At 38.7% G+C, this 15,971-nt stretch overlaps 1 protein-coding gene across 3 annotated transcripts in view; it reads right to left on the bottom strand.

Annotated features, from left to right (window-relative positions):
- Positions 1-275: 275 nt before the first annotated feature.
- Positions 276-15,971, bottom strand: part of RASSF6 (Ras association domain family member 6) — a 60,830-nt gene continuing 45,134 nt past the window's right edge. For all 3 annotated transcript variants that reach the window (XM_072624330.1, XM_072624327.1, XM_072624329.1), the window contains 7 exons: positions 11,352-11,449; positions 8,865-9,049; positions 5,040-5,141; positions 2,513-2,564; positions 1,665-1,783; positions 1,474-1,571; positions 276-1,378 (listed from right to left, as the gene is read on the bottom strand). In XM_072624330.1, the coding sequence (XP_072480431.1) occupies positions 1,303-1,378; positions 1,474-1,571; positions 1,665-1,783; positions 2,513-2,564; positions 5,040-5,141; positions 8,865-9,049; positions 11,352-11,449 (730 nt within the window). In that variant the 3' untranslated portion in view covers positions 276-1,302. The remainder of the gene's footprint in view (positions 1,379-1,473; positions 1,572-1,664; positions 1,784-2,512; positions 2,565-5,039; positions 5,142-8,864; positions 9,050-11,351; positions 11,450-15,971) is intronic.

Below are 15,971 nucleotides of genomic sequence, written 5' to 3'. Positions count from 1 at the left end.
ACACAGTGCCCGGCACATTGTAAATGCTTAATAAAAGCATTTGTGATGAAATCCATTTTTATCAAGCCCTTCTTTCAAGGAATAAGTAATTTAGTCTTCTCAATTAAAGAAAGCTATCATAAGTAGCATGAGTTATGGTCTATATTCTCTATGAATATATGAGTGAGACCACAATGAGTTATGGTCCATATTCTCTGCCTCACATTTAGCAAGTGGGCATCTTTTCCTTGACAGTTATCAAAAAGCAAATAGAGTAATGAAAGCCCAGTCACATGTATTATATCATACAAGGAGGTCTTTAATATAATTTAATCTCTATGAACACACTGGTGATAATTTAGAATTATATGTCTTTGAAATGACTGTGATATATATTTTAATATTTAAAAGCAATTTTCTAGCTGCGTACTTATACAGAGCTCTAGTTTATATCACATATAAAATGTTTTAGAAGTTTTTTAGACAATATCCATGAGAAATAAAAATAGAGGTAGATTAAGAAAAAGACTGATTGACCCTTGTAAAGAATTGCTTTAAAATTATTGCTGATGTCAATACCAACTATGATGAGCAACAACCACCACAAATCCCAAACTCATGTTTGCAGAATTTCTTTTGTGTTTTGAAAGTCAGCTCTGGAAAACAATGAATAGGAGGTCAGAGACAGCTTTGGGAATGTTATATTGCCTCTACAGAAGTCCTTTCATGTCAAAGGAACCAGAAACCCAGTAACCCTGGGAAAGAAACACCGGTAGATATTGTCGTTTACTAGGTGCCTATGGATTTTGGTCCTCTGGAATTTTAGCAGATACACACACAGATAACAGATGCTCACCTGCTAACTTGCAAGGTCATCCTCATTTTTGCGAAAACTGAAGAGTCATCCATGATCTATAACTCCACTCAAAATGAAAGTGAATTTCTTTGCAACATAAAGAACATATCTCTTTTAAAAAAAAGTGTTGGTCATCTTTATTTCCCATTTCATTGTTATTTTTTGCAAAGAGTTCACAAAGTTCAAGTTAAGGGAGAGGTTTTCAATTCACTGTCCAAAATGCCTCTGTAAGTTTGAAAAAAATGAGTACTACTCTGGCCATCTAATTTTCAGAATGCATAGCGTCCCAACTCTAATACGAAGGCAACTTCACCTCTTTCTGTAGAGATGAAATTTCCTGGTCAGATGATTTTCTACAAGCTTGAAGTTCTTCTATTAATGCATGTACCTACAATATACATGCACTCGTTAAGTATGCAAACACTTTTCACTTGGCTGAAGTATTTGATCCATAGGTGTTTGTTGTACTATACTGTTGTCTCTGTCTTTACTATCTTTTTATTTTGAAGATGTTTTAGTATAAAAGCCTTCTCTGTACTGAATCTGAAAAGGAAAAAAAAAGAAATGACAACAATACTTACATGTACTTTAGTTTGGCAGCAAAGTCAAGTAAACTTAATATATGAATTTCTACTCACTTTGTGATTATTTTTTCAATTTCTCGTGCTTCTTCTTCATCTAACCTTTGAAGGACTGATTCCAAGAAAGAAAGATGACAGTGAATGTATTCAGCCACCTAAGAAAGGCAGAGACGAAATAAAGCATATTTGTGAGAAGCATTAAGTCCCAAAGAAAGCAAAGAAAGATTCTACATGATGCTGTCTCATACATCACTGCTGATTTCTTCTGCATCTTTGTCCATGAGGAAAATCCTGGCATTCCTTTGTGAGGGACCCTGTAAAAGCCTCTGAAGTAAGGGAATGTCTGTCTTCTTTAGCCGTCTCTTTTCTGCAAATACAAGCAAAGACTCATGAATAGGCTAGAAAGTTCTGTCAAATGTGGTACTCTTGTTAACCATGCTACAAAAATGATGGATATGGAGAATTTAGAGAAGTATGGGAAGGTTTATCTGAACGGATGCAGAGAGAAGTATGCAGAACTAGGAAAATAGTGTACAAAATGGCTTCTTTTAAGTTCCAACCAAAGTTGTGTGTTTCATGGAAACCTTCCCCAATCCCTCTAAACTCCAGTGCCTTCTCTCTGTTAATTATTTCTTATTTATCCTGTGTACTTAGCTTGCTTTGTATAGATTTTTTTGAATGTTGTCTCCCCTATTAGATTTTAAGTTCCTTGAGGGCAGGGACTGTATTTTTCCTCTTTTTGCATCATAGTACCTGGCACAGAGTAAGTGCTGAATAAATGTTTATTGATTGATTGATACAACATCAGAAATTAAAAGAATAAAAATAATCCAAGTTAAACACTGGGTAATTATAATGGCAGGCACCAAATATTCCCTTGTTCTTTGTAGGTTATCAAATTTCTAGGAGTATCTGGAGGCCCAGGTTTCCCTAAATATAAGATGTTGGCACAAAAATGCCAACTTCTTCCATATTTAACAGAACAAAACAACTTTGCCATCTCTCTTTCTTACTTAAAACAGAAATAAAAAACCATCACCCTTTAAAAGAAAGGCTTGTGAAAAGAATCAGATGATTGAATCACCTCCTTTCTTACCTCCAGTTGCATAGATAACATAAAGAGCAAAATCCTGGGGGTTGTTTTCAATCTGTTAAAGCAAAATAAACAATCATGACTTTCTGTTGTGTAAAAAATACTTTGGTTAACTTTTGTGTGTCAGCATGGAACTCTCTATCCTACACTGGGGGCAATTCTGAAGATGTAGGTACAGGGGGGCTCACAGGGTTAGCTATGGCAGAGGAGGTTTTGGTGCTGCACTGTGAGCCCATCTGCTACTGTCAGGAAAAGCCCAGAAGGGATTCATTCAGACTAATCAGGAGAAAATCCAAAGAAGATCCAAAATCCTAGGAAAAGCGGAAGCCTAATATTCAGAATATATAATAATAATAATAGGAACATTTATATTGACCTTAAAAATTTTTGCAAAGGACTTTACAAATATTATCTCATTTAATCCTTACAACAGCCCTGCAAGGTTGGTGCTATTATCATTCCCATTTTACAGATGAGGAAGGTGAGATAAGATACTAAGGTCAAGCCCAGGGTCACACAGCTAGGTAGTGCTTGAGACCAGATTTGAACTCAGGTTTTTCTTGCTTCAGACCTAAAACTCTATCTACTGAGCCCCAATGAACTATCACCAACTTTCAGAATATTCAGGAAAAAGGATTTGTTTGGATTTTCCCCCATTGGTCAAAAAGAAGGTAAACCAAATGGGGCTTTGTTTTCAATAAATATGATGAGTAAAAGCAGGGGCCTTGGGAGGAAGGAGGAGGAAGAAAGCTGACCACTTCTTAGCTTATCTTTTCCTCCAACTCCAACTCATTTAGGTACTAAGCCAGAGAGAATCTTACGAATGTGTAAGGTTAGAAGCTAGATAGTTTGCAGTAACCCTTGACTTTGGTCCACCTAGAAACAGAAGGCTTCCTCTTAGCTTGGGAGAGCTCTGCTTGTTTACCTGGATGTAGTAGCCCTCCCTATATCCACCTCTTAGCTCTCCTAGATTCCTTTAAGGACCAGCTAAAATCTCACCTTTGCCCTTCCAGATACCCCTTCTGTTGATAACTCATCTCCAATTTATTCTGGATAAATCTGGTTTGTACAAAATTGCTGGCATGTTGACTCGCCCTTTAGCCTATGACCTCCTTTAGAGTCAGGACTATCTTTTGGGGAAAGCAAAAGGGAGGAAATGAGCATTTATATAACACCTACTGTGTACCAGAAACTGTGCTAAGTGTACAAATATTATCACATTTGATCCTCACAACCACCACAAGGTAGGTGCTATTATTATCTCCATTTAACGGTGGGGGAAACTGAGGGAGGCCATGATTAAATGAAAACTCAGGTCTTCCTGATGCCAGGCTACCACCCTACCAGCTGCCACTTTTATACTCTTAGCACAGTGCTTGGCACATAGTAGGCATTTAATAAATACTTATTGAATGACTGATGGCAATGACTAAAAAGGAATCAGCCTTCTCTGATCAGGGAGAGGTTCTTGCTACTATACCCAGCAGCCTAGAGAGAAGAGGCCAAAAACTGGTAGTGGACGTCATTGCCCAGTGGAGACTTTGTACCCAGGAGCTATAAGCCACCATATAAGATGGTGGGATCAAGGCATAGTTGAAACTATGTGTCTAGCACTCACCACGACACTAGTGGGGAATGGTGGAAATTGTTTTTTGTCATGGAGAGGACCAGTAGCATCATGAGGATGATGTCTGACTTGCTATGAACTAGACTTAAGTGGGGCAGAGCTGTACAGAGTTAACAGCGTCATTGTCTTCTCTGCAGTCATCAGAGTACATTGAAAAAACAAAAGTCAAGACTGCTGGTGATGGCCCACCATAGCCAATGAAGAGGATGTCCATTGAGAGGCATTGTTAAAAAGATATCAGTGTTCTTGCTTTTGAGGCAGAGAAGATGGGCATAACTCGCCCTTCCATGCATATATCCTGGCCACATAGCTTCCTTTTAGAAGTATTCCCCATTTACCATCTCTATATAAACGCCACTAATGGTATTCCCTGCTAATGGGGTATTTTAAGATAGTATATCCCCCAGCTAATAGCTACTTTCCTTGCTACACTCTTTCATCATCTGACTTTGCTTTAAACCAATTGTGTCGTCCAGTTGATGAGAGAAAAAGTAATTACATCAACAGGATATTGGGAGTAGATGTAGACACACACTATCAAGATGATGTAGAGAAAGAGACAGAGACTAGAGAATGATTTGTCTGTAATAATCATCTCTGAAGTTTCCCTAGTGTGAAGAGTGGTACAACTTTTTAAAAAGCATAAAAGGAGGTTAGTCAGACCATTTTTCAGGAAGGAGGGCAAGGATGGAAGGGAGGAAAGCCTATGTCCTCACCTGTTCATAAGAACTTGGTTGGTCAAAAACCCAGACCTAGAGAAACAAGACAGGGAATGCCAACAGGCCAAGCCCTGAGCTTGTCTGTGGTAGAAATAGTAATGGTGGAGACTGCACTGGATTTTGTACCCAAGTCACCAAAGAGATGGACTAGTGATTTCCACTTGAGTTTAAAAGGAAAGATTACCTTGAATTTTTGTAGAAGCTGCTTTATTACTTCTTCTGTCCTCATGTTACTGCTTATTCTCACTTTGGTTTCAGATCCAAAGGCTGGAGTAAAAATTGAAGTCTGAAAAGGGGAAATAAACATTATAGCCACATCTTTAAGGCCTGATTCTTCTGTTTGCAGAAGGTCTATACTCTAGACCCCAAAGCAAAGAAAGTTCTGAATACAAAACAATAGAGTGAACCATGCGTCTGAATTTGTCAATGTCTGTTACAGATTTTTTTTTAAGATCTTGCTATATTAATTGGTTATTTATTTAAAAATTTTTTTTAGCTTTTATTTTTGTAACAACTTCAAGTCTTGAATATATGCTTTCACTCCTTCATGCAGAGAGCCATAAAAAAGGAAGGAAAAACAATTGACCCAAATCAGCCAACACATCGGTTGAGTGTGATCGTATATGCAATGCTTCACACCCACAATCCCCAACTCTACAAAGAAGGGAGTTGGTGCATTTTCTCATTTTGTCTTTCTGGTCTAGCTTGGTTTTTGTGCACCACCCAGGAAATCTATGTGTCTTTCTATGGGAGAAGGGCGCATACCACTCATTACTTGATTAATTTGACCTCAGAAGTCTTTCATATTTTCTTAACATGCCTAGAGTTTTTAGATTAAAATTTGGGAGGTTTGGTTTCAAATGAGAGGGGAAAATGATGCCACAGGTTAAAACTCCAGGATAGGAATTTGTTATGGCTAAGTTCAATTTCATATTGCAGTACATTACCAACAATGACTTATGTGTCAACAGTGACATAAAAGACTATCAAAGATATGTATGGGCAGAGAAGGAGGTGAGATGATGATTTATTAAGGATAAGGGATAAATGATGAACAGCTTGAGCACTACATCAAGAAATGATTGATAGGGATGGATGAAGGTGTAGACAGACAGGAATAATTGGACATTAGATAGATAGATAGATAGATAGATAGATAGATAGATAGATAGATAGATAGATAGATAGAGTTCTTTGCAGGTTAGGATTGCTTCATTCATTGAATTTGTATCCTCAGTACTGAGCATAGTGCCCAGCATGCCACTTAACAAATGAGTTTTTTTGATGAATAGTTTGTGTGTGTGTAGGGGTGTGTGCGTGTGCTTGTGTGTGTGTGTGTGTGTGTGTGTGTGTGTGTGTGTGTGTACAGATTGATAGATGGGAGGAAAGGAGAGGAGAATAGGAGAGAGAGAGAGGGAAAAGGAGAAGGTGAGAAGGGAAAAGATGAAGAAAAGGGGAGAGGAGAGAGGGAGAAGAGGAAAGACAAACAGAGACATATGGAGACAGAATAGAGACAAAGAGACAGAGATTAGAAGATGGCCCCCAGATCACTGAGGAGAATCTCTATATGGGATTTATGGGAAAAATATAGAAAGAATGTCATGGGATGGAAAGGTATGGATTGACTTTGATCTATACTGGGAGGAGGAGTATCCTTGCTCTTGAGCTGGGAGGGGCCTTGGAGGCCTTCTAGTATAGCCCCTCATTTTATAGATGAGAAAATGGAGGCCCGAAGTAGGGTAATTATCTAAGTAGCCATATATAATCCCTATCTCTAGTTTTGTGACATCCCAAGGCACCTGCAGTTACCTGAAATGAATATTATAAATTTCTAAGCCTTAGAATCTAAGGGATAAGAAAGTCACCATATAAGCATGATCACTATGTAAAGAATCATATATTTGGGTAATTATAACTAGCCTGAGTACCCAGTATGACATTATCATAGTCTATGCTACACTGTATTTTAACTAGTAAATATTGTCCATTATTTCCTATTTATTCTGTACATGGTTTGTATGTATGTTTGCATGTTATTAGATTGTGAGCCCCCTGAGGTCAAGGACTGTCTTTTATTTTTCTGTGTATCTCTAGCTCTTAGCACAATGTGTGGCACATAGTAGGTGCTTAATAAATTCGACTGACTGGAGCCTTGGTAGTTTTTGCCTCACAGAGGCAGCCTGGTGGAATGGATTGAATATTGGACCTGGAGTCAGGAAGACCCGAATTCAAATTCCCTCTTCCCACACTTGCTAGTTATGTGACCCTGGACAAGCCTATTTGAGCTTAGTTTTCTCATCTGGAAAATGGACTCAATGACTTTTAAGGTCCTTTCTAGCTCTAAATCTGTATTCTATGAGCCATGATCTACATAACCCTATAGAGGGGGTTGTGTCTTCAAGAGATGTTGCTGCTGTTTTCTCTGCTTGGTACATACAACATCTGTTGCCATAACTTCTCAAGTCTCTCTTCCAGGGCAGGGAGAAAATTATTTTGCAAACCTGAAAGGTCATTAGGCAATGAGCTTTTTCAAAGCAAGGATTGTCTTTTTTTGTATACCCCACAATGCCTGGCACATAGTAGTGCTTAATGGGTACTATCTGACTGATTGAAAGTGCTATAAAATATTATACAAAATGCAAACAGGTGGTCATTGTAAATCCTGGGAGGGTCAAATGAGGAAAAATTTGGAGAAACATTCCAGAACTGGGAGTAAGTCCAAGTTGAACCAAAAAATCAAGGGAGTATAGAATATCCACTCTTCTAGACTTCATAGGAAATGATGCTTGAATGATTCCAAGGGTAGAAAGACAAGGTTAGAAGAGCTGTTGAGAAATGCTAACAAGTATCTATGCCCTCAGAAATGAGGTTTTGTTCTCCATGCTTTTAGTAAAATGAAGTCTTTCTCCAAAGCATTTGTTAAAAAACCTATTAAAAACTAGGATGACATTTCTACAATAGCAATGACACTGGAAAAACAGTTTTGAAAGACTTAAGGACTCTGACCAACAGAATTACCAATCATGATTCCAGAGGACTGATCAGAAAGAAAGCCTACTCACTGCCAGAGAAGTGAGGCACAACAGGCGAAGAATGACATAGATGCGTTGAAAATGGGAATTTGCTTTGCTTGAATATGAATATTTGTTTTATAGGTTTTCCTTTCTCATTTCCCTTCCTTTCTTCTCTCTTCTCCTTCCCCCTTTGACCCTTTCACCCCTTTTCCCTTCCCTTTTCTCTTTCCCTTTTTCTTTCCCTTTTCCCTTCCCTTTTCCCAAATGGAGGGAAGAGGGAGGTGAGTGTAATGTTAATGGTTTTTAAGATATTCCCCACCTATTTATTAGACCTCACATGGAGCCCGTTAAAGGAAGTTTGCTTAGGGAAGGCTCACTTGCTTGAAGACTTTCACATCTGTAGACACTGAACTAAGCGGATTATGTTGTCTTCTGCCTCTATATAAACTCTGAGATGAGGTTTTGCTTTGAGACTTACTCATTGGAAGAGCGTTCATGTGATTTGGTCAGATAAGACTCTGGGTATCCCAGGCTTTGAAAACCCAGATGTTGGGGCTTCTCTCTCCAGTAACTATGTATGTATGTGATGGTCAGACAGTTGGATCTGTCTGTTGATCTGTGGTGTATGTATTGCTTATGGTCAGACAGAAACCCTGTCTGTTGGTCTTTATGCTATTTCCTCTGTTTATAATTTCTGCTTATATTTTCTCTGAAGTTCAGGATACCTACTTTTTCCCCTGAACTAAGTGACAAATATATGTGTTTGATTGAAGTAAGATGGCGACCCCTTAAAAGTTGCTTTTCTGTAAGCAAAGCAGATCCAAGAACCTGTACTAGCAGGTCATCCTGGGTATGTTAGGGTGCTTGCTATTACAGTGGATAGGAAAGAAAATAGATTTTTATTCATTGGAAAAGAATATAAAGGTCAACCAAAAAATCCTGTTCAATGACCCATACTTCACAACCCCTTCTCTGCCCATTGATTTTTAACTCACCTCATGGTTATAGAAATGGCCATTAATGGATACCCTGTGGTTCTGTCGATCTCTTCTCTCCATCTTGCTAACATTTATTTTTTTTCTCACCAAGGCTGCCTCACTCATTGTTCTGTATAGCAAGGGAGAAACTGGTTCCTCCCCTACCAGATGCCTCAGGGTACTGCTGTTGTAAGATACATAATCTAAGAAGAATGCAAGATTATTAGCCTGTGACTGCTTCCCTGCATGCTCAGTTGTTCCTGGAATCTCTTTCAGAAACTGTTTTTTTGAAAGGGTATTTCCAGGGATGATTTAAATTGCTAATATCTGAAATTTAGAGTAATTCTTCCCCTCCCTCCACCTCCACTTTCTGCAGGAAGTGATAATAGTAGCCAAATAGAAATTTGTACCTAGAGTCTGTATCCCCAATGCTCATGTCATTGCAGTGAAGTGGATTTCAGAAAGGGAGAGGAATACCATGATGCCAAGAGGCTGCAGAGCTGTTGCTACCAGTCTAAAGTGGTGGAGGCTAGGACTGTAAGCTAGAATGTTTAGCAGAGAACTTGGTGAAGATTGGAGGTGATCACTTGGTGACAATCCTCAGAGGAGGTGATGGAGTCAAAGGGATGAGGGAGTGGAGCTGCAGCAGCTTTGGTCACATCTTTACTTGCCAGTAGAAGCAGCAGATTGTGGACAGGGCTGGTGAGACACCCATACCACATGCCTGATACCTCCATTGCTGGCAGACAAGTGGTCCTCCATTAACTGACTGAACATTCACCTCTTATTTTCACTCTCTCAAAGAGAGAGGAGAGGAGTTTATATTTCCTACAGGGACAGCTGGTAGTTCAGTTGAATGGCTCCCCAATTAATCTTTATGATTTCCTTTTTTAAAAACCCAGTCCCAACTGATGGGCATATGCATATGTATGTGTGTGTGTTATATATACATATGTACGCACATATATGTATGTGTGCATGTGTATGTATCTATATATGTGTATATATACTTATAGAAACACACACACACACATATATATATGTGTATATACATACACATACATACATATGCAGAAGAATGGAGGGGAACGCTCTGGATCTGAGTCTAGGTTGTTGTTGTTTGGGCAGCTAGTCCTTAGCAATAGATATTAAAAAAATTCATATGGAAAATTGAGCTCAGTACTGAAGCACTGCTTGGGCTTGGTAATGTTGCAGATGGGCTGTTAATGTGGTATGAGCACCAAACACAAAACTCATCATTTCCTGCAAATGAGAACCATTACATATGGAACAGTTTTATGAGATGTCTGATCTTCATATGTGGGAGTTTGTCCTCCCTGTTATTAAAAAAAAAACCCTTTTATTGATATGCTTTTTACATTGCCTCACTTTTCCCCTATATCTTTCTCCCTCTTCCTCCCAGAGAGCCATCCCATATTACAAATAATATCTTACAAGAAAAAAAAATCAGAAGAGGAGAAAGAACATAAAATCAGCAAAATTAATTAATATACCAAACATATCTGAAAAATACATGCTATGTTCCACCCAAGAGAACTTACAGCCTCTTCAAAAGATGAGGGACAGATGTCTTCTAAAGCCTCTTCTTTGGGACTAGATTTGTTCTTTGTAATTTTCATTTTTAATTGTTTAGTGCTTCACATTATGCCATTTTCCTTCGTTTTTGCTTTGGGGATTTTTAGATCTTATAAAAACCACCTTGGAGATTCTCTACCTTCTCAAAATATTTCTTTCCCCATATTCTTCTCTCCACTTTCAGCTGAATATTATTTCAGTTGTTTGTTGTTTTCTTTTGAAGTAATTTTGCTGAGTTTTTCTTACATATTTATTTTATTTTTAATTTATGGAATACCACAACCATTTCTATAACATAGCATAATTTCAAAAAGATGACTGCACATGAAACTGCAAATATATTATGTACAACTTTCTATTCCTTTTAAATATATAATAAAGTTTTCACATAAATTTCTTTTTTTCCCCCTTTTTTATCCATTCCCTAGATCGGCTATATAATTGGAAAAACTCTAACCTAAACTATGTAAATAAGTAATCAGCAGTGAACAATGAGAAATGGACAGCAAACTTATATTGTCACAAATTGCTATAATTTTATGAAGAAATTTCATCCAGTTTTGAGATAATTATGATTGAGCAGTGACGGGTGTATGTACCAATCCTGCTGAAACATGGAAAAGAACCAGACAGAGTGTGAATGTATTGGTAACAATGGCAGTGATGATCCCCAAAGCACCAAACCACCACTGTCCTAACAAAAATTATGAAAACTAGTTTACGTTGGCACAGAATCTTCTTCTTTAAAATTACTTTATCCATGTGCATGGATTATAAGCCAAAAGATGAAGGTGATTTCCAAGTAAACCTTTTGACTGGTAATGGGTAAAAAAGGCAAAATCAGAGAATCAGGGTTAACCTTTTGTCATTGGTTCCAAGGAACATGTCATGGAAAGTACTGACACTAACCTTCCTGGGGATCCTTGGCTTCATGCACAGAACTCTGTTTCTTCTCCAGCTCACTGATACGATAGAGGTCATCAAACTCTCCCCAGCGGGTCATACCCCTGAAATAAAGCATCGTTTATGTCAGTGACATCTATGACAGTTATGCTAAAGGACACCCTTACAGTATGTACACATTTAGAAAATCTAATCCTCACAGAGTCCCTGTAGGTAGGGAGGCCATGACAGACAGGTTAAAAAAAATCTTAAGGTTAGGTTCAGATGGAAGAAGGCCTCAACAATTGTCATTCATAATTCCTTATAACTTGACCAAAGACCAAGAGCTGTTGACAGACTGAATATGTATTTTTGTTTTGGACCGGTCTTGAGACTTCATTGGTATGCGGTAGCCTGCCATATGTTGTGAATACTCAATAATCAAATTCCATCTACCAATGTCAAGTGGCCTGCATATATATAAGAAGTATTTAATACATACTTGCTATTGCCACTTCTCTGCACAACCAGAAGGTGTCAGTGTTGGGACTTGAGACTAGATCTTCCTGACTTTCGTTGGCTTCTGTCCATTATTCCATGATGCCCCTATTATACATAGTAAAATATGGTCTATAAAGATGTTCATGATAGTTTGATCACTGGATATGTCATATGTTGTAAAGTCCAAAGCACAGATGGCTCTAAATGAATCAGGCACTTATGATCTTGGATCTGATGGTTTGCAGAAAATATACACCTGGTATTAGGAATTATGCTTTTATGTGTATGTGATGTTTTCCCCTAATGGAAAATAAGCTCCTTCAGGGCAGAAAATGTATCATTTTTTTCCTTTTTATGTTCAGCAAGTGACACATAACAGGTATTTAATACATGCTTTTTGATTGATGCTATAAAACAATTCCCTAGAATAAAATATTTATTTATTAAAGCAGAAGAGGAACCCTCAGTAAATAATAGAGCAGTAGATATCTGATGCTCTGACCAACCCTGAAACAGGGAATTTGGAGAATGTGGGGGTAGAAGGAAGGCTATGTGAAGAGGGATGCTGGATGGATGGTGCTGGCCAGGATTGAGCTGACTGCTCAGCTGTTCTCCCAGAAGTCATTGCAGCAGGCCACCATGACTGCTACCACCATGACATGCTCCTAGAAGTCAACCATCTCTGTTGTCATGCAGGCCCCTCATCACCTTGTGTGCTTTGTCTGCATTCTTCTGGGCATCCAGGAAACTTGGAAAGCTCATACAACAGAGACTCTTTTTTCCTCAGTTCACACTTGTATCTTCACCATAGTAAGCATAGAACAATTGAGGAGAGATACCATAGTAGTCTCCTATTCCAAGTCTGTGACTACAACATATGGGTGGGTTCTGGGCTGAAGCAGGGAATGGATGGCAGGGACAAAGCTGAATCTCTTGTGACCACAGCCTGTGTGGTGAAATAAGGATTTTTTTCAAATTGTAGAACCCAAAATGGAGATTTTGCTTAGCAAAAAGGATTCAGCAATGGCTTGAGTCATTCATGGATTTGTGCTTTGTTCATAAGCATTCCTTCCATAATACAGAGTACAACATCTCTACAATTTAACAGATGGTTTCCAATCACTGGGATGGATGAGAAAGTTTATTCATGTGTGTGTGTGTGTGTGTGTGTGTGTGTGTGTGTGTGTGTGTGTGTGTTTGTCCTTCACTGCTGAAGGAGACCATGCCATCAGAGAAATAATGACATGACTTGTACTTGACTTTGTTTTTGAGTGAAGGACGGCTGTGCAGGTCACCAACCTCACTTCTCCTCCAGATCCATCTGAATCCAGTGACCAGATATTCATCAGGATGATTGGAGATGACCCAGGATGAGGCAATTGGGGTTATAGGTGACTGGCCAAGGTCACACAGATAGTGAGTGTCAAGTGTCTGAGGTGAGATTTGAACTCAGGTCCTCCTGACTCCTGCACTGGTGCTCTATCCACTGCACCACCTAGCTGCCCCTCATTCCCTAGTAGCTGATGTAACGCTGAGTCTTCCTGAAACAACCTAGACTTGTCCTTGAACAAAAGACAAGGTTTCATCACAAGACTTATTCTCAGTTATAGAAGAGCTTGTCAACTGCTAGCAAAACCTTTGAAAACCCAGGGTCATCCGCCCTCCCTGATGAGGGATTGGAGTAGTGTCTGGCTAGAGCTCGAGCTCCAAGCAAAGAGTCAATTGACAACATTTGAACTATGTGTAGCAAGGACCACTTAAAGACCCCAGAGAACTCCTGCCTCTGAAAACCCTTGCATGTTCACCCAGGTTCATGGTTGAGTGCTTGGGAAAATAAAGTATTCAAATTGTAGTCTGAGCCCCAACTGGAGGAATATTCTGTAATAATGTACAGACCATGCAAATAACAAAGGAAAAGAGCAGAACAACTAGTTAAGACATGATAGCCATAATGAACAAGAAAAGGTAATTAAGGCTAATAGAATTATTCTTAGCCACCCCATATACAAATGAATATAATTCCTTCTAGAACTTTTATAATCTAGGCTAGAAAAAGAGGTGGTCAATCAACTAGCATTTATTAAGCACCCTCTGTGTACCAAGCGGAAAGGTAAGCACTAGGGATACCAAGAAAGATAAAGGCAGCCCCTGCTCCAATGCAGCTCACATCTAATGGGGGAGACAACCGTGATTTCATTGACAAAGGGAATCCCTGTATGAGGAAACTTCTACCGATGCAGACAGGGAGAGTCTTTTCTGGCATTCATCATCTTAGCTGCCTAAGCAGGACTTCTGAAACTTTTTCCACTCAAGACCACTTTTTGTGTTTTGGCAGTACTAGCTGGCATTGTGTGGCCTGAGGGCATGTGCAGTGCAAAGTGTACACGCTGTGTGTGTGTTCAGAACCAAGGCTTCGGTGAAGTTACCTGATGCAACATGAGCAAGAGCCGCTAGAAACCCCTCTAATTCATTACGTTTGATTTTTAATTAATTTTTGGTTGTACATTCAGAAGACTGTTACTGTTTTTGTGACCATGAGGTCATGGAGAGTCAAACATGACTGAAACTACTCAACAACAAAACAGGTGTGTATATGTATATATGCATGTATCTATAACATGTATATATACACATACATATATGTATACTCATACATATATGCATATATGTGTGTATATATTTATATGTCTGCATATCTATCTGTGTATAGACAAGCAGGTTGTTAAACATCCTTGAAAGAAGGTAATGTAAAAAGATGACAGTAAAAATATGATTTTTATACAGGTCTCGCAGGAAATCAGGAGTGGAATACAGCTGCCTCTGAACTCATGGCCCAGTAGTAAAAAGCAGTCTTGGGCCATTTAACAGAGTGGGAAATAACAACCTTCTGTACATTAACAGGTCCTGAAGCCAATACAAGGCTATATCATAGCTCAATAATTAAGGTTCCTAAAGATGATTTTGAACCATCAAAATGATCAATCAATAAGTATTTATTAGGTACCTTCTGTGTTCAAGGCACCATGAAGAAAAAAATTAAGTATATTCAATACCTCCTGTTTAAGAAAATAGGCAAGTGTGCAACATGGTTTAGAAAAATTCCCACATAAAATTTTATTGAACAAACTTAGTTTCAGTTTTGCAGAAAAGTGACTTATGTAAAATATTCTATTTTTCACATATGCCAGGTAAATTAGGCACTTCCCCATTAACCACTCTTTATCAGTATCCCCTGCCCATCCTATTTAGTAACCTTTGTTTTGCTTGGTATATTAATGTGTTGGTTCTTGGTAGGACACAAGAAGTTATTGGCAAACAAGGTTCTATTATCACCACTGTGGACTATGGCATATTAACAGCCTTCAGTCACGTAGAAGCAGCTGAGATGTACAGAAAAGCTGCCTGGGAAGCCTACTTGACTAGATGTGGTACTAGAGACTCTCAAAAATACTTTGTGATGAATATCTTATGTATATCTTATACATTTCTGCTTAAATTCTTTGCCCTCTCACTGATCATTTCATAAGCTCTAAGTTGCCAAAGTGAGGCAATTTGCCAGGCACCCGAATATTTAAAAACTTGAAGTCACTCCATGGTGATAAATATTTTCTAAAATATGGCAGGGGGAGAATCACCTGATTGATGATGCTCATTCTATCTTAGTTTGGAACTCAATTTTAAGTCAGTGGAATTTTCATGAGTGCAGTGGATCCATGTTTGGGTTGAAATACTATAATTCAATGTTAAATGTATCATATATTGTATTGTGTATTCCTCCCCCCATCAATGCCCATAGAGGGCATCATTTTTAAGTGTAGATTATGTTTTGCTTGGTGAATACATAGGTGCTACAAGATTTGAGTGACACTGCCTAGGATATGAAAAGAAGCATTCATCCTAATTTAGAATCTGTCCTACCAAAGCCAGTCCTGGCCTCCAACATAGGGATTTCCTAATTGAGCTAGAGAAAGAGATCAATGCTTGATTGACAGTTGGTAACCCCAGATGATATAGCCCCTCCCACATAGACTTTGAATATTGTTATTCTGTGTGTGTGTGTGTGTGTGTGTGTGTGTGTGTGTGTGTGTGTGTGTGTGTGGAGAAAGGGGGAAGAGAGAGAGAGAGAGAAGGGGAGGGAGAGGGAGA

Source organism: Notamacropus eugenii, chromosome 7, assembly GCF_028372415.1.
Source record: "Notamacropus eugenii isolate mMacEug1 chromosome 7, mMacEug1.pri_v2, whole genome shotgun sequence".
Classification (NCBI taxonomy): domain Eukaryota; kingdom Metazoa; phylum Chordata; class Mammalia; order Diprotodontia; family Macropodidae; genus Notamacropus; species Notamacropus eugenii.
The sequence above is the reverse complement of the archived record's forward strand: the minus strand, read 5'-3'. Positions and strand labels throughout refer to the sequence as shown.